Source organism: Chrysemys picta, chromosome 5, assembly GCF_011386835.1.
Source record: "Chrysemys picta bellii isolate R12L10 chromosome 5, ASM1138683v2, whole genome shotgun sequence".
NCBI lineage: Eukaryota > Metazoa > Chordata > Testudines > Emydidae > Chrysemys > Chrysemys picta.
Window position 1 is genome coordinate 52,185,701 of NC_088795.1, and position 26,865 is coordinate 52,212,565.

Here is a 26,865-nt window from a genome sequence, read left to right on the forward strand (position 1 = left end):
GCCCTGTATGTGCCTATTCCAATGTTGTTTGGTGCTGACACTGTTATAGACACAAAAATTGCTTCAGCATGAAAGACTGTGCCTCAGTCTCAGTTCACTTACACTTGCCAGTTACTAATGTGTACACTCTGCTAGTCATTGAACACCATGTATACTTCACTGCCTGCTCTTGGCATCTTACTGACTGAAGAATCGTGGCTGTGTATTACAAGCTTACTAGCCATAAACTGGCCTGTCTACATTGGAATTACACTCATTCTATGCGATAGCTGCAGAAGTGACCCCACTGCGTTTAGTAGCACCAGATTAAATTCATTAGCCTGATTTTACTTGCTCTTATTCGGTTTCATTAATGCTTTAATGGAAGCTGATTCCTCCAGTGCCCAGCTCTAGCTCTTAGCTAGCTCTCCTATCCACTTCTAAGCACAGGAACTGAACAAGATCAAATGTCTTATACCTACCTCTTAAGTCCATTCCAACCCTATATAATACTCAAATCAGTAAGTAAAGATCATTGGATACAATGTTTGACATGGACATTTCACAAACCATGACATCTGTTAGCTGGAATGTCTGCTTCATAAATACATAACGCCTGTTTTCTTTGTATTCTTATTGACCAAAGCTAGACTAGATCCCAATAAAATGGCTGTGTTTGCATTGGAAATTATGAAGTCATAAGATAATATGCAAAGTCCCTTTCATCTCATTGCATGTTATGAAAATTAACTACCTATCATACTAACATAAATAACTTAAAATCTTTCCCCTTAAAAAATAATACTAGAAACTTCATGGTTAAAATTAGGGATGATCTGCATTTGGAATTAAGAACAAACAAGCACATACAACCACCTAAAAGAGCTATATTTCTTTGCCTCTTTCTGAAATTAAAAGAAATCAGAAGTTTTTTTAAAAGGTGTGGAGTTGGAGGGGGAGGGAATCACTTTTAAAAACATATTTTCCTTTGCTAAATTCAAAACTCCAATTTTTTTCAAAATGCAAAATTTCAACAAAATTTTTAAAATGTGAACTTTGTCCATAGTTGGTGACCAAAAAAAAAAAAAAAACCAGGAGAAAGTTTTCAGGAAAAGTTCATTTATGTTTGTGTCCATTACAAAATAAAATAAAAGAAATTTCATTGAAGTTACAAAATTCAAAAAATTTTACTGGTTCCAGTTAAAATAAACTTATGCCACATTTTGTATACAAAAATATGTATAGACTAGTTATAGCCCTCAAGATTAAATATATCTTATGATGTGTATGGCCAAAATGGAGTTTATAATGGAAATGCTTTCAAATCCTTTATTATACTGTCTATAATTATTTGGTGCCTTGTTTAGAAGTTATTTCTCAGGCACAACTCCTGCTAATATCAGCTGGGCCCTTGTCAAATCATATATATATATCTCATATAATTGTAAATGTGTTTTGGGACTAGGTATTAGTAAAAGATAGTACTTGATCTGCACAAATCAAAGTAAAATATTTGAAAATCTCTGTGCATAAAGTAAATTATTTCTATGTATTTACAAAAATATAGCATAGACGTTTTCATTTTTCTAAAAGCAGCAAAGAGTCCTGTGGCACCTTATAGACTAACAGACGTATTGGAGCATGAGCTTTCATGGGTGAATATCCACTTTGTTGGATGCAAGTGGGTATTCACCCACAAAAGCTCATGCTCCAATATGTCTGTTAGTCTATAAGGTGCCACAGGACTCTTTGCTGCTTTTACAGATCCAGACTAACACGGCTACCCCTCTGATACTTCATTTTCTAGTAGCATCATTGATAGTATTTAAAGTTTGTTCATTAAATATAATTTGAATACATGAATTATGGAAATATATACACATATACAGTATATACTACAGGTCTGTCTCCTCTTACGCTGGGGTTACGTTCCGCAGCCAGCGCCTAAAGCAAAAATCACGTATAGTCAAAATTACATTGAATGTAATAGCGGGCGGAATCGCCCGCACTACAGAAACAGTATTTAAATTGTTATTTTTCTCTTTATTTTATTTATTTATTTATTTATTTATTGCCAACTGCGTAAAGCTGAAATCGCACATGTTAAATGCGCCTAAGATGCGACAGACCTGTATATGCTTTTGGAACTGCACATATAAGTAAGCTATGTTGCAGTCAATATTTTGGTTGCATAAGAAGTGTTAGGTATTTAGAAAATATATAGAAATAGGATTTTACATTTATTTCAGAAAAATGCTACAATGTTGCATGTTTACACATATAAAATGTATCTTAGCATCTTGTCAATATTTATAACATTCACAGTCCTGTAGTAACAATATTTAGATGTGAATGAGGGATTCCATATACACACGCAAACTGATTTTAAAAATTTGGAAAGAATCTGTTTTTTCATTTAAAATACAGACTCACTATTTTCTGTAAAACTAGCTAATAAAAACCAGATCTTTCCTAATGACAGGTTTCAGAGTAGCAGCCGTGTTAGTCTGTATCCGCAAAAAGAAGAACAGGAGTACTTGTGGCACCTTAGAGACTAACAAATTTATTAGAGCATAAGCTTTCGTGGACTACAGCCCACTTTATGCATCCGAAGAAGTGGGCTGTAGTCCACGAAAGCTTATGCTCTAATAAATTTGTTAGTCTCTAAGGTGCCACAAGTACTCCTGTTCTTCTTTTTGCAGATCTTTCCTGAGCCTCTTCTCTCTATGCTATATTAGAAGTTATAACTACTCATAGATGGTGGTAGTAGCTACATAATCTCTTTAGGAATTTATATGGCCCTTATCTTAGAATTTTAGCACCAGTCACATACATTGCTATACTCAGACTGTAAGTTGTTTGGGGTAGGCACCATCTTATAGTTGTGTGTTTGAACAATGCTTAGTACAATGAGACCCTGATCCTTGACTGGGGACTTTTGGCACCACATTATCTGGAGGCAATGCAGCAATAAATAACATGCAGATATTCATAATTGACATTAACCTCCACATACTTCCTCTCCTGGTTAATGCACTCTAAGTGATCATAAAAATGTAGGGCTGAAAGCTACCTCAAGAGGTCATCTAATCCAGACCCCTGCACTGAGGTAGTATCACAGAGCAGATTAAGATTTTGCAGCTGCTAGTCACAGCTTGAAATATAAGGTGATTCTTCATTGCCTGTATCCATGTAATCATTTACTGTGCAAAGCAAGTGTAAATCACTGCTGTTCTGATCTGGTAGTGATTTATACAGACTTTGCATCGGTGTAAACAATAACACACGGTGCTCAGGCCCTGATGGCCTATTCTAGAAGGGTGAGATTCTCACACCCTGTCCAGCTCCTGCATCCTGCGTGAAGGAACAGCATAAAAGGGGCTCTACAAGCCCTGGATCTGAACAGGGGAGAATATCCCCAGTGCATGAATTTAGTAAGACAGCCTCAGGCTGTTATATGAGAGCCCCTTCACAAGGTCCTGACAGACGGCAGGAGGCTAGGGATGGGAGGGGCATGTCAGGGGTGGACCTGCAGCATGCAGCACTGCAGAAATTCTGGATGACCCTGGTGCCCATAGGCAGCTGTGGGCAGGCTGCTGTATCTTAAACATGCCTCCAGGGCCATTTCCGACCCCAGAGGAATAGAGCGGGTGCAAAGGTGGTTTACCATCACCGTGGTCCCCCCTTTCTCTAGGCTGCGAGCTATATGCTGTGCCTCCATGGGATGCAACTCAGTATCTCCCTTGAAGTCTCTACACTGAAAAAATTTTCATTCATTGACTTCAGTGGGAGTTCTGCCTGTATAGGGAATACCAGACAGAGCCTGAAAAGACCAACACTAGAAAGAAAAAAATCCCATCTTCCTAGCAAGAGGTGTTTTGATAGTAGCTGGTTGGTAAAGAGGTTTGAGGGTAAAAAAAGGAGGATAAAAGTTTAAGGTTCTGATTCTTATCCACACTAGTAATAGTATGATGCAAATCCTTATCACAATACTAGTTCCATTGCTTTAAATGGGTTCAGGATTGGGCCCGAAATGAGAAAAATGACAACATAGGTTTAACATGCTATTTTAGGAGATCTTTCTTGAAGGACTTGAAGATGACATCTTAGAAAAGGTCAAAAGCAGCATTCCAAGGATTTCTTTATATTGTCTACTTCCTATGCTTTGTGCAGTTATACCCATTGCTTCAGGACCCAATACATGTCTTTAGTTCTGACTTTTTGTAACTCAATGGATGTCTGATTAAAATATTTGTGCATTAATATTGTATAGATTCATGGAACTGAATCATTAATTAGAATCATAAGCACCTGTGTGCCATTTTAAAAATCTTTATGCTATTTCACAAGTTATTTTTCTTCTTTTAAATATACAATTGCAGTAAATTAAATTATTTCTCTTAGGACAAAGTAACTGCTTGTGTGAAACTAATGCTACTGAAAAGTGACGGTTGAAACAGGCTCTCTTAACACTTCTAAATTTCAATCTCTGTAACAAGAAAATGAAAATAATACTATAGTAAACTTAAAGGGACCTGGTCAACTTAAAAATTCATCTGAAAATATTTGTCAATTGTAGTTTCAAACAATACTTAAGGTTATTATAACAAAGAGATCAGAGGAAAAATATTGTCCTTTCTATTTACTTTGTTCATTTGACTGTACTTAGAGAAACAGTAATACTAACTGCACACAATCTAGTCATTACTGCATCTTTCCTGTTTATGTGGGTCTTTCACACAAACACAGGAGAAAAAAACTGCACACAAAAACAGGAAAATGTGATTGTAAAACCACAAAAATTAGCAGGAGACCTCAGAAGCATGTGCAGTGAACAGACTTTAAACCTCTTCTTTTTTGAAATTGATTACTTCAGATTGACAGCATCCCTTTAACTGCAGAAGTTTCGACAGTTCTAGTGTTTCCCTCAATATTTATAAATTAAAAGATTTATGTCTGTTTCATGAAGGTTTTGAAGAAATAATTTATCTTCTAATAGGCAACAGTTTTTAAAGTAGTCGTTAAATATTTAATTACGGTTTTTTTCTAACATATTAACAGTAACATCTTATCCTAAGGCTGGAGTAGTCTTTGAAATATAGACTTTCTTGAGCATTTAAAATATTTCAGTGTTCACCTATTGTGCAAAGTATTAACAGGAAAGGGCAAGCTAAGTCACAACTGAGCCACACCTTAACCCAAATCACAAACTGAAAAAAACAAAACACCACAATGTTTTGATTCTGAACCAAGTGTTGCCTTCAATTTTTGCAACCCAATTTCCTCCCTAATTTCTAGAAACTGGGAACCAGGAAGTAGGTTTTGTAGGAGAACATCATTTGCTGAGATTTCAAGGCATAAGAACTCAGTATGTGTTTAAGAAAACATCCCACAGTTTGTGTACATATCCAGTTCAACATTCCAAACCTTCTCTAATTCATCTTTCATTTACTATGCTTATTCCAGAACAGCTGTCCTTCCTTGGACAAAATTCCCATTGATTTCATAACTGGTGGTACTTCCAATCACATCTGTTAACCAACTATTATTGACTTTAATGGGAGCTTTGCCTAAATGAGGACTGCATTTTCCTAGACTACAAATATCCATATATGTTCAGTGGTTGAATTTTAAATGTCTCGACTGATTTGAAAGCATTTACTGGACTGAGAGATTTCTTATACATATACCGTAGAATACTGGCAGAACCAGTGATAACTTTCAGACTGGTCGAAACTTTTCAAATGCATCAAATTATGCCTCAAACCTAAAATTTGCCTCCCCTTTAGCAGAAAATCAATATTAAATATCAGAATCTATTTTCAATTACTCTATTGAAAAAAATGCAGGAAATTTAGCAATCCTACTAGGCCACCACAAAAGTGGGTGAAGTCACCCTGTTTGTATGTGGGGAACTGATGTGATGCTTCAGTTGAGACAAGAAGAAGTGAGATATGGGTGAAGAATGGAGGGAGAGAGAGAACAATGTTTACCCAAACTTTTAGCTAAGGAGCTTTACCTTGCCCTTCTCTTCAATGAAGGCTAGGTTCTTCATGAGCAGGGTGCAGGATACACTGTTCACAGTATATTTGATTACAAAAACATTTCTGGAACAAATGTTAATTGACAATGCAGTAGAATCCCCAATTTGAAGAACCTAAGATTTGCTACAAAATGAGATTTTTCATTTTTTTCTACTTGTCCCCACTGTCCCAGAGAGATGAGATGGTCTGTGGCTTCTGTTATTTTACAGCACAGAGCAGATGTACTTTCGACATACCAACTCCTTGTACAAAAGTTTGAGAATGTAAAAAAAAAAAAAAATACAGCTCTAGTAACCAATTATTTTTCAGGCTTCATTTTAACTGTGACTTGCTCTTGTAATTCTCTGAACTTCCAGGGAGGGGAAAAAACCTCCCCACCCCAATGACCCAAGCTGAAATGGGACACTCAGGCAACACCTGCTTCTTTAGGAGGTAAGTGATCACGATTTCAAGCCATCATCCGTGGGGACAACTTCCAGGATGATTTGCAATGTTTCAGTTACCCTGTCTGCAAAGAGAAAATTAAAGAAACTGGAGATATGTGGGACGCAATCAAAGAAGATTTTCCTAGAAGAGCTGTTCAACTCACCAATGATATGTGTTCATAAGTATTTAGATGTAACAGTCATAGCATCATAAAATGTCTCATTTAAAGAGCCCTACAACTGTGTTCCCTTTCTAACCACATTTTGCTCAGCTCTGTGCCAAAAAGGGACAATTACTAGGTATAGAAGGATTCTTATTTGTTGAAGAGACTTCTATTTAGACATTATCTCTAGAGAGTTAATTCTCTACATAGTTGTTCAGCTCAAAACAAACAAACAATGTTAATGTTGCAATAAAGGCCCAAATATGCTGAATGAGGCACCCATATTCTGTGTCAGAATCCGCTTGATCAAAATAAACTGTATTAAATATGTGCATGTAATGCCTCTGTACTGGTTTAAACATGTTACAAGTTAGAAACACTTTCATATTCTTCTTTGTGACCTTTGCTATTATTAAAGAGAAGAGTCAGGGATTAGTGGGATTTGTCCTTTGAGTGGTTTGCCTGTTTACACTGTTGATTCATATGTGGGCACCAATCATATAAATATTGAATACCTAGGAAAGATTCACTTCTTCTTCAAAGTTCATCTTAAACTAAAAGGCATCCTTGCCACTCGAGGGCCTAATTCTCCACTGCCCAGCACCTTGTGTAGTCATTTACACCAGTGGAAAGTGAGGGCAATATGGGGGGTAAAACACTACCATTCTGACTTGTTAGTGTTTTATACTCACCCTGCACTGGTAAATGACACAAGGTGCAAGACAATGTAGAATCTCTCTCTATATGGCTCTTCTTCTCTGCCCTTCTATTTGGGGGGCGGAGGTTAAATACAATATTTAAGGTGAGGAGTTTTTTCTGAAGAAATACTTTGCATTGTAGTCTGGATTATGGAAGTGAGAAACTGCAAGCACTGAAACACCCATGGTACTTGTGTGCTTTAAGCAGCAGTGGCTAGAGATACACCTCTACCTCGATATAACGCTGTCCTCGGGAGCCAAAAAATCTTACCGCATTATAGGTGAAACCGCGTTATATTGAACTTTGCTTATTGAACCGGAGTGTGCAGCCCCGCCCGCCCGGAGCACTACTTTACCGCGTTATATCCGAATTAGTGTTATATCGGGTCGCGTTATATCGAGGTAGCGGTGTATTGGGCCTGATTCTCATTTACACTAAGAGCCTCTTTATACCACTCTCGCACCACAAGTTATATTTGTATCCATTGTAAAGCCCTTTTTATGCTTCCAGGGCAGTTTAAAGACACTCAGCATAAATGAAAGTCAGACTCATTGGCATCTGGACCTCCTTCATAGGAGCTCAGAGTTGTTATCTATAACCACAGGGTAAAGGCTGGGAATGGAAAAGAAACCTCTCAGTAAAAGCAGTGATTTACTGGACATGTAGACAACAGGACAAGGGACCTGCTGCTGCTCTCTAGCATAAAGCGGAGATGAATTCTTGTGGAGTCCAGCCTCATTAACTCAACAAGGAGAGCGGCACTGAACATAACATGCTACACCTTGAATGGGCAAGTGGCACCCTCTGATGTGGCAAGTGGCACCCCAGTTAAAGAAATGGATGGATTTTATATGTACAGCATATCTCTACCCTGATATGGGCTCAGCCCTCAACATTCAGAGCCATTGCTGAATTTTAAACTCCTCAAAGGTTGGGGGATGCTCAGCCCATTATAAAGAGACAGGGCACTGGTAAACATGGATCCAGATTTAGGGCTGTGTAACAAACATCCCCAAATTCATGTGTTTTGGCTCAGGTCCACCTCTGATCTCTGTCACATTCTTTTCATTATTGATCTACTTTTGTAGGGTGCCCTTTTCTTGCATCTTTGGTTTCAGGTTAATTCTGTAAAAGGTGAGAAAACAGCCAGGTGCAAATACGATTTGCCCAAGCACAATGGGTAAAACTATGTCTCACAGGTGTCTAATACTAGTGAAATATTAACTGCCTGGTGCAAGATTAAAAGCCATTTGGGAGTGAGTGAGAGAGAGGGTGAACTCGAACATCTCTCTGGCTACCTGCATTGGCCGGGCATATTAACTTCACAGTAAGTAAAGTTATTTTTATGAAATATGGTAACTTGATAAGTAAGATGAATGCTCATGTTGCAGTCTCTGTGGGAGATCAGCTAAATGCATTATTCAGACCTCAGAGAAGCATCCTAAATAGACTTATCCTGAAATAGTACATGTGAAAAATGCTCTTTGGTCTCTACAGTGCAGCAGTATCAACTCCTGCAAAGTAATATAATTTTTAAAAAATGACTCCAGGGATATTTCTCACTGCCTACTCTGAAACAAAGCTGTTTATTTAATGAGTGGGTTATCACCTCCTCCCCACCTCAAAACTGTCAGCATCAGTTTTCCCTAACTACTATTGTTACTCTAGGAATAACACAGGGAAACTGAACAAGCTGTTTCCCCCATATTGACAGGTGTCTGCTGCTTTCCCCTCTGAGCCAGCACTGTGTGTCTGTATGTGTTACACAGGCATCTGACTTGATTTCCTGCATGAGGATCCGGTGTTCTCCAAAGGGCTAGAAGAATCAGCCACACTGTCACAGCTAGTAGAAAAGGCTAAATGTATATCCAATCTCCCTTAAAGAGAATATTTTCCTTTCACCTGAGTAATGTAGTTCAACACTGGCATCCTGTGGCCACAGAGTTTCAAGTAACTATGTTGCAAATCCTCAGAGCTTCTTACCAGAAAATGCAAACAAATATTGTTGGTATATTAAGAAAATATGTTCTAGTTCCAAAACGTCAAGCCAGAGACATCATAAACTAATGTGGACATCTCCTACTCAGAATAGGGCTGGTTAATTGCTGCTGGGAGGCACAAACTCGCCTGGCATTGGCAGAAGTACATGCTGCATGCACACAAGGCTCTTGTGCTACTTTATTAGGAAAAGCTCATTTTAAAGGTCCAGTAAAGCCCGGTGGTGTGGAGCTGGGGAGAGCCCTTGATTTTTTTATTTTAATAAACTGTAGTGGGAAAGCCAACTTCTATTGAAATCTCTAGCTTTCACAAAGTGTCTGCAGCATAAGGCAAACTTTTCACCCAGTTTTGTTTAACAAATTACCCACCATTTCTCAAATCTCTTAGGAGATCTTGCCTATATTTCTGTCTGCACTGTCTCATGATATAACTACACAAAAAAGGGCTGAGTAACAAAAATAAAAAGAAGTGGGACAGCTTTTTTTTTTAATTAACTGTACTGTTTTTTCTCTCTAATCAAAAGAACTTCAGACAGCTCTTCTCTAACACATCAATAGTTTCACAAGTTTTTGAAAAAAATTCCATAAATAGTATATAAACAATTTTCATCAATTAAATTCAGATGTAAAAAAAATTACAGCTAATTTACTTCAGGAAAATATGTTGGAAGTCATTCACAGAAAAGATGTAAACAACCATTATGACAATATGTCAAATATAGAGCATTTTATCTCATAACTTTGCTTTTTAATAGCCATTAAGAATCACATCACCATCTAGGATCCATTTTAATGAAGGATTTGATTCCAACATGCCTTATTTGAAACAAAGTCCTACGGCAGCCCATAGGTGTTTGGTTTGAGTAGCGAGTGCAGAATCAGGCCTACGTTCAGGACAATGTTTTAGTTGTCAGAAGCTGTTGTTCTCTCAAGGAAACATTTAATCTATTAGAACAGGCAAATGACTGTAGGAAGAAGGTCAGTAACTTAACTGGGATCAGATACCTGTGTAGCGGGTGCACAGGGGTTCAGTAATCTGAAATGTCTTGTTTAAAAAATGCTTGCTGTCTGATTGGTTTAAAGAATGAGTTTGCTGCAGACATGGACATTTAATTAGCTGGAGTTTAGTTTAACTGGTGGAACAATGGTTACAGCATTTGAGTGAAAAGCAAGTGGCTCTGTTGTCCCTGGAACAAAGTGGTGACAAGAATTAAAAGGACTTTCCAGTTTGGGGATTATCACCATGTGTCTGACCCTTTAAGGGGAGTTGGGTCTCAGCCCGATCTGTGACATGCTTAACTTGCCACCCCAGGGGAAAATAGGTCATATGACTCAATCAGGCCTCTGGAATAGATAAGGGAGAAGCCTGGATAGTCAGATGCCAGAGGGGAGATGGAAAGATAAGGGAGGCCTCCAGAAAAGAAGCAAATCTTGGGAGTTGCTGCTTATTAGAGGGACTCAGAGGGAGACACGGGAAAGAGCTTGGGAAGAGCTGAAAGCTGAAGTGTGTCAAGTTGTATGAGTTATTAAAATTGGACCAGACCCTAAGAAAGAAGGGGCTGGGCACAGTTTGAAATTGGCAAGACGACTCTGGCTGTGTGTTTATGTTTGTATTTGTATAGCCTGGAAGGGGCGGCATTATTGTTAATTACTTAGCTGCAGGGCCAAATCACTGCAGCAGCTAAACTGGGCTGTGGAGTTTTTGAGAAGTATTAACAAGGGGGAACAGGGGCACGGTGATGAGGGCCACCCCATGCTATGAGAGAGTGTTTTGAAAATGGAAACCCCATTACAGGGATTGACTGAGAAGTTCAGAGAGAGAGAGAGGGAAGAGTCCCACATTAATGTGGACTTACCTAAGAGCCTTCTGAACCATCTTGGCTTCTTGTCCCATATGATAAAGAGGTAGTAGGCGGGGACACCAGTCAGGGTTATTGCAAAGCCTATTCCTGTATTGACAGGATCAGAGTAAAGTGACAGTGCAACCATGAAGAGGCAGGTGAAGGAAAACAAAGCTGGAATAAATAGCGGCACCTGAAACACAGGCCAAAAAAAAAAAGTTATTACTTTCCACTGACCTTGGTTATTGAATGACACTGGTATTTAATGTTCCATGAAATGTAAATTGGATAAAACACAGCAGCACACTATGGTTCTGCAGAAATACTGGTGTTTTGGAACATGCCTTTGAAATGTGAGTAACTAAAGAATATAAATTAAATACAGTGTTATGCAGTAAGTTCTACAGCAGTCTCTTAATTACACACTAAAACACCACAGCACTTCACATCCTTTAAAATGTAAGGGTTGTAAATATGCTAGATTACAGAAGTCCTTTCTCTAGTCCCCTATTAGACAAGCAGCACTAACTATAGTAAAGATTTCCTCTTTGATAATTACCTATTACACTCTATTTTAAAATAAAGCAAAGCGCTCAAGTCACCAGCTGCCTTTTAAAATCATTAAGTACATACTGATATCCATCCTAAGGTACAAAACAAAATGTGGCTGGAGGAGCACAAGTTAATTGTCATTTGACCACAGATAAAATATATTTGATAACATTAGGTAACTGACAGGTACTGAAGAAGTATTGTGCTTCTGACAGCATGACTGATTATCTTATCAGTGTCATTCTGAAAACAGAAAAAATAGCAATTAATTCTCTCAACTTTTGAGGGTGATGCTGTAAACTGTCTTTTCACCTCTTTGAAGGAGGTGCCTGATGGTGCTGCTAACTAGATAACTGGTGTAATGAAAAATTCTCAAGAAATGATCCTCTTGCCTTTAGACATTACCAATTCTCTATTGTACCCTGTCAAAGTGTTGTAAAAAAGAAATCACAGAGAAATGTGCTAAGCTGCTGCCCTTCATTTATATGCCTAAAAGAATGCAACAAAGCAAATTATTTTCTAAGTTAAGTTTCTTCCCCATATTTAAATATGGATAGATTTTTGCTACTCTTACTCATGCTAAGTACTATCTTGCTATACAAGTAACCTCACTGGGAATATTCACATAGTAAGGTACTACTTAACATAAATAAGGGTGGCAGAATCAAGGCAAAATAATTACTAGGCCAGATTTTGAGCAGTTTTTCTGGGTGCAACTTAGTGCTCAAAAATAACTGTACCTGAAATTGTGGGCACAAATATCAGTCATTTAATATCTAATGACCTGTTTGTACCTGAAATTGGTGATTAATGCCAAATAAGGCTCTGCAGAGAGATTAGGAAAATAAAAATAAAAAAAATACCCCCTTGATGTCTAACTACCAGTTTTTATTCCTGACATTAATTCTGGTTGCAAAAATGCGGATGATGTTGTAGAGGCCAGATTGAGGCCAGCTGCAATGCCCCCCAAATACTGGCAGTTTGAAAGATACACAGTTGTGTACAATTAGGAGGCATCTTCACATAGTTTGTTAGATTACAGACCAGTCAGAACCTACTAGCTTACTTCCTCAAATGGTGTGAGTGTGAGCAAAATTGATCAAACACCTTCACTTTCACACATGAACCTAAATATATATATACACAACTGCTTCTCCCCAAACGCCATCAACAGTAAACAAGAAAGACTTCTCCTTCTCTGGAGAGAAACGTGGCTAGATAAATATTTTTGCTCTTCATCAGAGATCTTGTAGAGAAACAAGCTGGGAATTCTAAAGTTAAACATTTAAACTACAGTAAAAGAATCAGTTCTGTTAACATCGGTTGCCTGCAAGCAGTTAACATTTTACTCCAGAACATCTGTTCCCTTATTATCAGGCTGTGGACTAGGGGAGGGTTAAGTACAGGGAGAGAGACTTATGTAAAAACAGTCAGATTGCTGAAGTTACCTTGAAAGGACGAGGCATATCGGGACGTTTATATCTGAGATAAATCAGCCCAATAACTACCAGTCCAATAAAAAGCCACCTGGCAAAACTGAGGAAGTTCAGGAGGCTGTACAGATCCCCAGTGAAGAGCATTATCATTGTTAGAGGGTGCTGCAAAAGAAATTCAGAGCATAAGAGAGACTTAATGCACCAACTTGTTTTATTTATATCATCATCATGTATTTATAGTATGACTTTCGTCTCATAACCAATCACAAATTACACACATACTGCACCTCTGAAATGCAACCACCTCTGGAGTGGAGAACAGCAACTAATTGTCACACAGAAGGATGTACACAGCAGGGGAAGGGGAAATTTCGGTTAACGCCAGGACAAACCCCTACCCTTATGAGAAGTGCCCTGAGATCTTTAATGTCTACATAGAGCACACAGGAACTCAGGTTATGTATAAACTAGACTTTTGCACTTTGGCAGTCAATTAAACTTGCAGTTCCTAACATATTTGTAAAGACTAGTGTGGAAACTCCACACACATTTGTTCTGGACTACAAACTTTTTTTTTAAATCAAAGGGATCAGCCTAGGTTAAAGAATAAACATTTATAGCCTGGATCAAATGGCTGGGGATTGTCCACACTTGCTTTTACAAGCATGTTAAGTATCACAATAACGTAAGGTAAAAATGTCTAGTGAAAACCAGCTCTCAGTTTTTATGGTCTAATTCAAAAGGCACAGCCAATTTGTACTTTTTGGAATGAAGGGCTAGGTCAACCTTGCTATAGGCTATGTGTTCACTGCCAAACAAAAAAAAAGTGAAAAATCCTAGTGGAGACGGGCTGTGTAGTTTTTCCTGAGATGTAGCGAGGCAAGGTCAACCCTGGGTGGGAGGTGGGGGCATGCAGAGCTGGCCTTGCCTAGCTAAATTGTGATAAAAATTACCTCTACCTTGTCTCCACTAGGATTTTACAGTGAGATAATTAACTTGTGTTAGTTTTTTCCACTGAAAAACAAAACAACACTCATAGATTTTTGGCAATAAAGACTTATCTGGGATTTGGACAGGGAGTGTAAATATTTCAAAACACGGGGCTTACCCCACTGAGCACCCCCTTTGACTTCCAGTCCATTATGATTTCCACAGTGTCCCAAATGTGCTAGTTTGTTACAAATAAAAGATACAGGATAAAATCCTCACCCCATTGAAATCAATGGGAATTTGGCCTTTGACTTCAATGGAGCCAGGATTTCACCCATAGACCCTGCCCCCTTAAAATCTAACTTTAAGCATGATGCTGCAATGCAGGGCACCCAATGGTGGAGGACAGAAATAGGGGTAAGACACAAAAAAGGCTACAAATAGGATCACATGGTTACTTAGGCTTGTTATATGCACATTTAGCCACAAATAAGCAGGCATGTAATAAGCAATATCTTCCTTTCTTCACTTTGCGTTCTGAGCGTTGAGCATTGAATGTGCTCTCTTTCCTCCTCTCCCACAAACAAGCTCAGCCCTCTGCATAACACACAACAGGAAAATGCAGAGACGCTAAGGGTCAGGGCAGAAAATATCTTCGTAACAACTGCACTTATATCTAAGATGGCATGAACAATAGGAAAGACTGCATAAAAGCCATCTTCATATAGAAGCATGCTGCTTCTAGACGGAAAAGTAGTGTGTGTAACTGCTACTAGCACAATAAAAGTGAACTCAGGAAAGCTGCACTGTGCCATGTGCTAAACAGAAATGTAAGTCACAAAAGATTCAATGAAATATAAAGCAAAACAAATGGAATATTGAAGGGTAAAACAAATACATTAAAACATTCTGCTCCCCCCCCCATTAGGGAATCCAATTTTCAAACTTGGGCACCTAAATTTAGATGAACAAATTTAAAATTAAACGTTTAGTGTATGGCTACACTGCAATTGGATGTGTGATTGCAGCACATGGAGACATACCTGAACTAGCTTTAATCTCGCTAGCACAGGTACCAATAACAGTGGCAGCATGGGAGCCAGCATAATATGTACCCAGCCTCGCTAGCGGGCTTGTAATCAGGTAGCTAGCCCATCCTGCTGAGCTCCATTGCTATTAGCACTTGTGCTAGCTAGACTAAAGTTAGTTGGGTATGTCACCACATGCTATAACCACACCTGTGTCTCACTGCAGTGTAGACAGACCCTTAAACTGATATGTGCACATCCAAAGTGAGTATATAGGCACCTATTGTAAGTGTTGATTTAGGTCCAAATCCTGCAATCTGATTGGATCAGCAGACTCCCTACACCAACATGGAGCCCCGCTCATGTCAGTGGGACTGCACATGCATACAAGGGTCAAGCCATCTGAAGCAGGGCCATTAGTTCCTCAGGGCCTGATGCTGAGAGGTGCTGAATCCCCACAATCCCCACAGAAGATTGAGCCCTAAATGGAAATGTATTTACAGATATAACATTAGGCAACTGAGTTTGAAAATTAGGGCCTGAGTTACTGCTCTTCTTTTTTCCTAATGCTTTACTGTATAAATTAGTCTTCAATATGAACACAGAGCCAACGTTTAGCTGTGAGTCTGTCTTAGGAATTGGTAACTGGCCCATCACTATACTACCTTGTGCTTTTCCGTTCTTCTCATAGCCCTTTCACAATTGTTTCTGTTACCCATCTTTTCAGACACGTTCTCACAAAGATTAAAAAAGCAATCACTGCACTACTCAGGGCTCCCCTCTCCTACATTACCTTTGTGTATCACTGTTTGCATTTTTCACATTAGGGTGCTCTCAGACACTACTGTTTAGCTACACATCCAATTAAGTGAATTTGAGTTTTATTTCTCTACTTCCTTTTCTATGAGAATTCATGTCACTGAAAAGAGCCCAAATAATCACTTTCTTTCAACCTTCCAAATCCTTAGAAATAAAGTGTAATGAGACAGGATTTAGGCAGCAGCCTCCGAGAGTTAAGTGCTACCATCAGAAACACAGAGAAGGACACACTAGAATAGATCACTTCAGTGCCTACATGCCTCTGCCCCTCACCAAACCCCAAAATATAAATAAATAAATAAATGAGACTCCAGCAGTGCCCAAGTTCTGCTTGAATCCTCCCGTGCAAGCCTGTAATACACAATCTTGCGCAGGAACATTTGTTTATATGATTTACCAAAACAATGACAGCTGGCAGAGGAGTGTGCTTGCGGACATGAATCATGGAGAGAATTTCTGGAAGGTGACCCTCACGGGATGCAACGTAGAACATCCTGGTGGGAAGTAAATGCGGACAGACTTTAAATACACTCATTACAAAGAAAAGTCAAAGCAGCTCACTAGAGATGCAGAACACATTCAAAGTTATCCTCAGCAGCTCTACTTATTTTTATTGAAGACATTCAGAGTTTAAAAGATGTCAGAAGCCAATACTCAGAAACCAAAGCAAAAGACTTATAACCATTTCCCATCCTGACATTATCAGTCTTTACAAGAAGTTAATATTAGTGTTTTCCCACATTTACCTTATCCCATAGAAATAAAGCATCAATCCATTAGATATTACATTAAAAGGGATTTTTTTAAAGCAATTCACAGGGTTTTAGCAATGTGATAGTAATGCCAAACATGATAAAAGTCATAAAGACTGTTGCAGTCAACCTGTCCTGATATTTAAAGGAATTAAACCTGGTTTCATTTGTCCTCCTTGGTTTTGAGTCATTCCTTAACTAGTTCAAAAAAGAACTAGATAAGTTCATGGAGGACAGGTCCATCAATGGCTATTAGCCAGGATGAGCAGGAATGGTTTCCCTAGCCTCTGTTTGCCAGAAGCTGGGAATGGGCGACGGGATGGATCACTTGATGATTACTTGTTCTGTTCATTCTCTCTGGGGTACCTGGCAATTGGCCACTGTTGGAAGACAGGAAACTGGGCTAGATGGACCTTTGGTCTGACCCAATATGGCCATTCTTATGTTCTTACCCACCTCCCCCACCCACTCCAATAATTCCTGCATCTTCTCACCTGGAAACTGCAAAGATGCCACCATTCATAGAGCCAAAGCAGGAAAGGGCAACAAATATTGGAACGGCTAATGAAAAATTTCCCATTAATCGTTCAGCAAAGGTCTGGTAAAAGAGAGCAACATGAATTAGCAGAAAAAAATAAAAGTTTCTACAAGATCCCATTCTATAACTTTCTATGACATTGTACTGCACATTTGTCATTTTCTCTTCACTAGTGGGATCCAACTTACTGTAGGCAAGTGTCTCCCACTCATACTCAGTAGGTAGCACTTTATTCAGACAGCAGAGCCTTATTTCAGTGTGGCTACTTATCAGTTAAGGTACTAGTTCATGGAAGAGGGGTAGAATCTGCCCCTATATAATTTGTTTTAAATACTGTCAGCTGTCGACTATTCATTTACATTCTATGAAAGAGAATCTGTCTAATCCACATTTGTCATACATATACAAACATTCGTAATATTTTGTACAATGATCACCATACTGAGCTTCTGTCATCCTACAGTCTATACACCCAGTCACATCTCACTCTCCTAGGTCATTACCATAAGAGTTTTGTTTCTTATCCTCATGGTTTGAAGGCACACACAGGTGCTGCCCGTGATTTTCTGTGGTCCCACAAAATATTCTGCTGCTAGATTTTATATGTTACAGAATTAGTCACTTGAAAACAGGGTGTTCAGATTCTCCTATTGAAAAAACCCTTAGCTGTATCAATACTGGTATGTGGATTTACACTTGTTTATTGCAAGACAGATGCCACAAAAATAATTGTCACCACCACAGTTTAGCAAACCACTTAAACACGTACTTAACCTTAAGCATGCACTTAAGTCCCAGCAACTCTAAAAAGTCAGCTGAATAAGGATGGGCTAATGATATGCATAAGGTCTAAATTCATCCCTATGCATCAATAAGGAATCCAATAAAAGGCAATGAGACTTAAGCCCATGCTTAAAGTGCTTTGCTAACTTGGAGCCTTATAAGGGTTTTTTTGTGTAGCTTCATTGTAAGTTTCCCAATTTTTGTATTCTTATTTTCAGGGGGAAATGACCAACTTTAACAGCAGCAGATCCACTTTAACTGTAGCCAGATCTATACATTTGTATTTTTCCTCCATAACTTACCACTGCCACGGCCTTTGAATTTAACAGTTCCTCAGGGCTGATTGTAGTGAAATAAGCCACATTTGTTAACACATAGCCAACTGTGACAATAACCATTGAAACGCATATTGCGAGCGGTATGTTTCTGGAATACACAAAGAAGCTCATTAGTTGCAATCTGCTAGTCATTCCCTGAAAATGAAGCAAAGAAGAACATGAGAAAAAGCCATTTGGTCTTTGTCCTTTGTATCCCTAGATCTATGACTGGCATGAACAGATGAGCAGTTGATGATCTAAAAAATTATAACTAGAAGCTACAGGTAAAAAAAAAAAAAAAAGAAAGAAAGAAATTTACATTCCATGTCTCTAATTTGAGTCAGCTATTCAAATAATACATAGTCAGGTATATTCTGCCCCTCAGTCAGGCATATGCAACAGTGCCCTCAAAAAGCTCTACCATGTGCCAACTGACATTCACACTGAGGACTGGAATTTATGGAGATAACTGAAGATTGAGTTTGCCTCAGAAATAGCAACAATAAGCATATAAAACCTTGCTATTTTATCAATATGGGAGGAAGAGGAAGAACAACATGTTAATAAATAATAATAAGAGCTTTGTATTATATGACACTTTTGATCAGAAGCTCTTAAAGGAGCCAGTGTCATTATCCTTTTTTTAAAATAAAGGGAAACCGGGGCGCAGAGGCAAAATGACATGTCCAAAGTCACCCAAGCATGCCAGTGCCTGAGCTGGGAATAGAAACTAGGTCTACTGAATCCCAGCCCAGTGCTCTACTCAGTAAATAACACTGCCTCCCTTAAAATGACCTCCTCTGGTTCAGACCAAGAAGGGATTCAGCTTTGAGAAATAAATAATCAATTCAAGTTAACAGGAAGCAGCATGGTAGACACAGGATACGCATTGCCTTAAGAAGGGGATGCTCCTGCTTCATGGCTATTCCCTTCAGCTGATTCAGTCAGGAGTAAAGCTAGGTGACAACAGATTTTTAAGTTCACTGGCAATTCTAAAAATCAGGGAAGAATTTGTTTTCGGTTAACCTGAAATGGAATATTTTTTAAATTTTCAGCAAATTTAAAAAAAAACTGTTTTGTGTCCAATCATCATCTTATTGGGCTCAAAACAAAACATTTCAGTTTTGAGCATTTTTTATTATTTTGATTTTTTAAAATTTTGAAACAAAAATGTGTTTTGAACCAAAAAAAAACTAACAAAAAACATTGTTTCAAAAATGGTAAAACAAAACATTTTGATCTAAACACTTTGCTTTTGATGGGATCAAAAGATTGCTACATGTAACAATCTTCTGTATGAAAGACAATGGACACAGTCAACTGTGGGAGGAAAGAGGGAAGAACAGGAGTTCTGGATGATCCAAAGAACCTGCTAGCACACATCCCAGAAGAAATAAAATCAGCTCCCTCAAAGAGCGCCTTTGGGATTCAACACACTGACCCATGATGTGCTGTTTTTTGTCATAACTCTTGCAAACTACACTGTCACTTCTAGATAAGAATTTAATAAGGACCTTCTTTAACACTGTAGGCTGCTGGCCTATATCTTGCAAAGGATATAGGCCATGCCCAAAGTCTAGATCAGGCCCTTTTCCTCAGAGCTTAATTTATTATTCAAAACACAAACACACACAAAAATTATTCCCAGTCTTCCTATAAGCCATCCTGGAGTCCCCTACTCCAGTGCCTGCCACAAGAACCCATAGGTTTGCCAATTTTGGTTGGATGTATTCCTGAAGGTTTCATCACGACATAATCTTTAATTAAAGATTCATCCTTAATTCCTGGAGACTCCAAGACAATCCTGGAGGGTTGATAACCCTAGGAACCAACATTCTTCAAGTGGTGCTGTTCCCTTGGCCCAGGGACTTCCTCCTCCTCCTCCTCCTCCTCTCACTACCACCATCACCACCCAGCTCCTGGCAGCTCTCCCACCAGCTGAGCCATTTTCTGGCTCTAATAACTACCTCACTCCCTTCCAGCTAGGTCTGAAAATCCCTTCTACCCGGTCCAAATGCCTGTCCTTAAAGGGGTCTGCCTGAAAACTGGGCTGGCTGGCTCCAGGCCCCCCGGCCCTTAAAGGGGCAGAGCACCTTGTTGCAGATACCTTTACAGAATTTCAAGTTGAAAGGAGGTTATGGAATTAGAGATGTTAAAAATGAAGTGGTGGTTAGGGTTACCATACGTCCGGTTTTTCCCGGACATGTCCGGTTTTTCGGCAATCAAACCCCCGTCCGGGGGGAATTGCCAAAAAGCCGAACATGTCCGGGAAAAATACCGGCCGGGCACTTCCTCTCCCGCGGCTGCTCTGCTACTCCCCGGACTCAGACTTCGGCTCTGTTAAAGAGCCAAGCTGCCCGAGCCAGCGCTACCGGCTTCGGGCAGCCCCCGTGCCTCTGGACCCTGCGCCGCCGGAGCAGAGCAGCTGGAGCCGGGGAGGAGAAGTGCCCAGCCGGTGGCTGGGGTCCGGAGTCAAGGGGGCTGCCCGAAGCCGGTAGCGCTGGCTCGGGCAGCTTGGCTCTTAAACAGAGCCGAAGTCTGAGTCCGGGGAGGAGCAGAGCCGCTGGAGCCGGGGAGGAGAAGTGCCCGGCCGGCGGCTGGGGTCCGGAGGCATAGGGGCTGCCCGAAGTCCGAGTGCTACCGGCTTCATGGTTTGCCGGGCAGCCTCCAGACCCTGTGCCCCTGGCTGGGCGCTTCCCCTCCCGGGCTCCAGCTGCGCTGGGGAAGCACCGGCCGGGGGCGCAGGGTCTGGAGGCTGCCCGGCAAACCGTAAACCCAGTAGCGCTCGGGCAGCCCTTTTCGCGTGGCTGGGAGGGAGGAGGGGGAGTTAGGGTGGGGACTTTGGGGAAGGGGCGGGGAAAGGGCAGAGTTGGGGCGGGGCCAGGGTGAGAAAGGGGCGGGGCTAGGGCCCGTGGCCTGTCCTCTTTTTTTATTTTTTAAACATGGTAACCCTAGTGGTGGTGTAACTGTTCCCCATCTTAACTGCATTAGAAACTATGGTGATGAGTACTATAGAAACTAGAGAGATAATTAGATAAGAGGATCATGTAGCAATGATTGCAATATGATGGACATTGTGGCATTGCATAAGCCCAATGCTATTACAGGAAGAGGCCCACAGTCTCAGGTAACTAAAGAAAAAGGGAACCCATCAGGCTATACATGTCACTCAATGCAAGAGACAAAGGCGGACTGGATAGCACACAATACAGAGTTCAAGTACTGATGGGAAAGCCTGGGCCATGAAATTACTGCATTGTTACCAATATATATGTCCTCTACTTGCTGGTATAATCTCCTGTTCTGACTTTCTTGAGTTCAGGCAGCCAAAACCTTCAACTACCTGAGCTAAAACTGTCTGCTCTTCATCTTGAGTACTTATCAACCCTTATAGAACCTTAGCACTGCAGGTGCCTCTAATTCAGATCTCAATATAATGTCCTCTAAAATACAATGGCAGTTCAAAACCAAAGAAGTAAAAAGCACTTTAAAACCTGAGTGTATTTAGCACACTGAGTCCTGGCTCATTATGCTGAGTAGCACTAAACTCTGCTGATAGCAAAAAAAAAAAAAAAAAAAAAAAAAAAAAAAAAAACCCACTAGTCAGCAAGTGCCATTCATTACATTGCCTGAAGATGGGGAATCATCATGTTTTGTTACCAAAAGCCTTGAGCAGAATAAGAGGCTTGGTGACCTCTAAGTTCTTAGTGCTCTTATGTAAAAGAAGTGCTCCATCTGTACCTCTTTTTTCTCTCCCAACATGATCAGACCCTTAGGGGGTTGCAATACATTATCATGTAACACCCATGAGTGCTGCTTGTTAGATGGCTGCTTGCAATGGCAAATTTTGACAAAAGTGCCGATCCAGTTTCATGATTTAAGGGATGAGTAATCCAGCCCTGGTTGATTTCTCATTGACGCATCAGTTCAGAATTGCATTTTGTCACCTAATCATTGTATAGTACATCAAGCCAGATCTGAACACTATGTTCAAATACTAAGTAGGAGCTCTAAAAGAGTCTTTTCTACTGGTCAAATTGAAGAGAGAATTCCCAGCCTGCAATAAGATATATTTATTCACCTCTATCTCATAAATGAATCCTTTCACTATTATGTGAGTAGCTCTAATGCCAGAAGAAAAACTGTCGTATGAAACAACTGCAAGTGAGCATTCTCAGTGAAGTAAATTAACTCCGGATACACTGGATCCATATTAATACTCCATATTAGTGGGCATATGTTTACATTGCATTTAACAAAGGGCGAAGTGGGGAGAGATAGCTCAGTGGTTTGAGCATTGGCCTGCTAAACCCAGGGTTGCAAGTTCAATCCTTGAGGGGGCCATTTAGAGATCAGGGGCAAAAATCTGTCTGGGGATTGGTCCTGCTTTGAGCAGGGGGGGTTGGACTAGATGATCTCCTGAGGTCCCTTCCAACCCTGATATTCTATTAATCTAACAGGACTCGTTACATATTATTTATCCATAAGGTCATATGAGAGACAATCTGTTATTTGAAAGGTTTATAACACTTAAATCCACAAAGGAACTTATGCATATAAAATCCAAATTTAGGTACTACTGAGATCCACAAAACCCCTGTTCAGCTGCCACCAAATGCTGTAGGCACCTGAACTCATTTGTACCTACATTTTCACTGTCAAAGTCCCCTAGGCATCTAAAGTTCTGATTCTGGGCATGCTGCCTGGCACTGAACCAGGCCACTATACTTTTTAAGATTTACCCATGATTAGTTACTATTCAGGGGCAAATCCCACCATCCTGCCCTACATATGGTGCAGTTCCAATGCAGGAACAGGGAAATCTGAATTGGGGGTGTGCACACCATGTGCTTCACAGAACACAAGTGAGAGAGGCTCCCTGCATCCCAGAAAAATTAGGGGGTAGGAATGGAGTTGGTAAACTTGTAACTATATAGATACAAAAGTCATTCATCTGCCTACTATCAGAGCTCCACTACTTAGTTATGGACCGGGAGAGAATTTCTTCCTTCCTGGATTCTGTGGACCTCCCTAGGTCACAGCCTAGTTACTCAGGTTGTACACTGGGTTTAGGATTTGACCCTAAGTTCAGTAAAATCATAGCTCATCTGGAAATCTGGTCTGCTACTGCATTACTTACTATAAATATTTTCAAGAGAAACATACAGGGAAGACACCGCAAGGAAAAGATGAGAACCCGGGGATAGGAAGAACAACTTCAATAAGTCAGGTTATGAACATTCCCAGAGGTCTACAGCTCATATCCCAGCTTTAATGACAAGCTTTATAACAACAAACTGTAAGTGTTCAGAGCTGAGACCACTGCAGGCTGCTCTTTCCATGAAATGACAGGCATACCGTCAAAATATGCTCAGCAGATTCTGCTGAGTTCACAGTCATAAAGTATGTTGTCTCCGCACACCTTATAGTTCCATGGCCAAGCCAAAAATCATTTCCTTGTATTCACTTTAAATGTGGATTTTACTAAAGCCTTAGCTCAGTCCACTGTCCAGGGGAAAATTCCATACACAAAAAAGTGAGGCTACAGGCCTGCAAGAAGATGTGAGAAATGAGCAGTTATAGATTAGCAGCTAAATAAAGGCAAAGGAGCAAATATAAAAAGCAAAGTAAAAGAAAAACTACAGTAAAGCAGGCACAAACAGAGAATAAAAGTAAATAGAATATAGGAAATGCAGGATCTTAAGCAATCAATGATTTGCTCAGACTCCCTTAAATATCTTTGGTGGAATATAATGCACATGAAAAGAGAAGAGCTCACTGTGGGCTTATCCAACGTACAGAGTTGAAGTAGTTCAATTTCAGGTCTGATTTTAAACCTATTTAGTTCAATTAGTGCAAAAGGCTATGTGAACTCTTTTAGTCTGTCTGAAACCAGATTTATTTAAGTACAGCTTAAAATGATTAGGAGCAAGTTTAAACTGATCTGAAGTTTGCCACTCTCAAAACAGAAATAAGAATATCCACTTAGGGGTGTGCACTGATTCAGCTACATCTATTTAATTTAACTGGTGCAAATTTTAATGTGGATAAGATATTTGAAAGCAAAAGCAATTCTGAAACGAGATGGAGGTTTCAGTCTTCAGTAATGCATACAACAAACAGCCATTATCTGCCAAAAGTCCTATCTGTCTAATGAGGTATTACCCTTACACTGCAGCAGTTTCATATTAAATTCATTGATAAAAGACACAATCTTTCATAGAACTCAGCTCTCCCTTTCACATAATAAGAACATGATAAGTCAGATTTCCTACTTAGTCCAGCAAAATTGCATATTTTTACTGTGCAAAGCTAATATAAATTATGGGCCTGATCCTATCGCAGAAAGCAATTGGATTTTAGTCCTTAATTTTCAGTGGAACCAGATCAGACCCATTGTTTGCAAAACATAATGCAACTAGTCCAGTGTACCAAAATAAATGTTAAAACAATTACTTATTATCATTTGAGTAATACATTTACTATCTTGTAATAATGGCAAAAGCAGTTAATATTACAGCTGAGTAAACCCTAATCAGCAAAAGTCTTAACTTCTTTCACATGGCTACAATGTTACTATGACAGGAAATGAAGTTTGGTTTTCATTATGCAGTACTGTAGGTACCGTTTATTTAGGGTTACCATACGTCTGGATTTTCCTGGACATGTCCGGCTTTTTGGGCCTCAAATCCCCATCAGGGAGGAAATCCCAAAAAGCCGGACATGTCCGGGAAAATAGGGAGGGAGGGCCCGGCGGTGCTTGGCCGGGGGCCGGAGCTGCTGGGGCTGGCAGTACTCGGCCGGGGGCCGGGGCTGGGGGCGGGGGCCGGCGGTGTGGGGCTAGGGGTTCTCGGCCGGGGCCGGGCCGGGGCCGGCAGTGCTCTGCTGGGGGCCGGGGGCCGGCGGTGCTTGGCCGTGGCCGGCGGTGCGGGGCTGGGGGTGCTCGGCAAGGGCCGGCAGTGCAGGGCCGGGGCCGGCGGTGCTCGGCCGGGGGCCAGGGCCGGCAGTGCAGGGCTGGGGGTGCTCAGCCGGGGGCCGGGGACCAGGCCGGGGCCGGCGGTGCTCGGCCGGGGGCCGGCGCCCCAAGGCTCAAGCCGAGCTGAGCCGGGCGGGAGACGCCGGGGCCAGAGCCTCTTGGCCAGCTGGCTGCCGGAAGGAGCCGCTCGGCCGGGGGGGCCGACTGGGCCGCTTACTTGCTGCCTCCCTGTTTCTGGCTTCCTGCGAACATTTGAAGCGGGAAGCGGGGGGGGGGGGGAGGAGCAGGGGGCGGAGCATTCAGGGGAGGGGAAGAGTTGGGGCGGGGACTTTGGGGAAGGGGCGGGGCCGGGTCCCTGTGGGGTGTCCTCCTTTTTTTAAATTAAAATATGGTAACCCTAGTTTATTTCTTTAGTGTGCTGAAAATTTACCATCCCAGAACTTTCAGGTTCCTTTATAGGAATTACCCTTGTGCAATGATATTTCCTCAGGGAATCACTGACATCTTTTAAAAACAATTCCGTAAGTGCATTGCTTCCAGATTTGGGCAATTTGAAAATTGTCCATTACATGGGTCATAGGGCCACATTCATGGTGGGAGAAGTCCAGAAGACATTTGTGCCACAAGTTTCCCCAAATAATAGTCATGGAAGAAAATAAATGCAGCACAGAAAGGGAGCAAACATGTGACTAGAGCTTAGAAGGAGCCAGGAACTCAGAAGAAGCACAGATGACGCACAGGCTAGGAGTAACATCCATGGGGTCTTGGATCTGTACCCACGGATTTTCAACCTATACCTGCATGCGTGAATGCATCAAGTCCACCTGTCACACAGACAGAACAAAATGATGTCTAACCTTTGCAAGTCTGCATCCACAGGTCTGTCTGTATTTCCCATGAAGAATGGGGGGCATACAATATAACCCATTATGGTGAAGGAGAAATCAAAATGATTCACACCTGTCTTGTAAAGTTTGAAAAGGCTACCTTCTTTATCTTCTGTAACAGGAAGGGGGAGTGGTGTAAAATGAACACAAAGAACTGAAAAAAGGTGCCACCTCCCAGGGCAATTGAACACAAATGGGCTTGAAGTTGTGAACTTTGTGTACTGTGTGGTTTAGAACCCCAGTTTTCACTGCTGCAGATCCTGAGTGAGGATCTGCAGCATTTGAAAATACTAATGGGAACATGTGCAATAATTTTTAGGCTTGTAGCCTTGACCCATAAGTGATTATTATTTTGATTATTGTAGGGAACATTGTGTGAAGAAAATCACTGCTCTTTTCCCTTCAATGCTTGTAAATATGTTTCATTCCCAGCATCCATATGTTCTGAACTAGGATTGTTATTTATGGTCTTGCAGCTCAGACAATCTTAAATCAAGTGAGCTCTATTCATCGTCCTTTGATTATGACTTTCTGGGGAGAGAAAGGGTAGGCCATTAAGCCACAATTTCATTTGCACCACCCTATGTGCCAAGGAAGTTAATGCTAGAGTGAGAGCTTGACAGGTGTAACAGAGTAGAGAATCAGGCCTTCTCACTTTCTGTCACTTAGCAAGGGAAGCAAAATGCTTTTAATTACTT

At 40.6% G+C, this 26,865-nt stretch overlaps 1 protein-coding gene and 1 long non-coding RNA gene across 6 annotated transcripts in view; one reads left to right on the forward strand and one right to left on the reverse strand.

The window, feature by feature from the left end:
- SLC7A11 (solute carrier family 7 member 11) overlaps positions 1-26,865 on the reverse strand; it is a 117,248-nt gene that overhangs the window by 39,731 nt on the left and 50,652 nt on the right. For 2 of the 4 annotated variants that reach the window (XR_010601354.1, XR_006174442.2), the window contains exons 7-11: positions 18,290-18,413; positions 17,161-17,264; positions 16,312-16,408; positions 13,150-13,299; positions 11,165-11,342 (exon numbers count right to left, since the gene is read on the reverse strand). Coding sequence is in view for 2 of the 4 variants with exons in the window: in XM_005284360.5 (XP_005284417.2) it covers positions 6,464-6,531; positions 11,165-11,342; positions 13,150-13,299; positions 16,312-16,408; positions 17,161-17,264; positions 18,290-18,413 (721 nt within the window). In the remaining 2 variants the exon portion in view is untranslated. Of the gene's footprint in view, positions 1-4,332; positions 6,532-11,164; positions 11,343-13,149; positions 13,300-16,311; positions 16,409-17,160; positions 17,265-18,289; positions 18,414-26,865 lie in introns of those variants that run through there. The other 2 variants (XM_005284360.5, XM_042850336.2) reach the window with 2 other exon arrangements.
- The window catches only part of LOC122173717 (uncharacterized), a 130,275-nt gene continuing 111,967 nt past the window's right edge, over positions 8,558-26,865 (forward strand). For both annotated transcript variants that reach the window (XR_006174444.2, XR_006174443.2), the window contains exon 1: positions 8,558-8,638. This is a non-coding gene — a long non-coding RNA (uncharacterized LOC122173717). The remainder of the gene's footprint in view (positions 8,639-26,865) is intronic.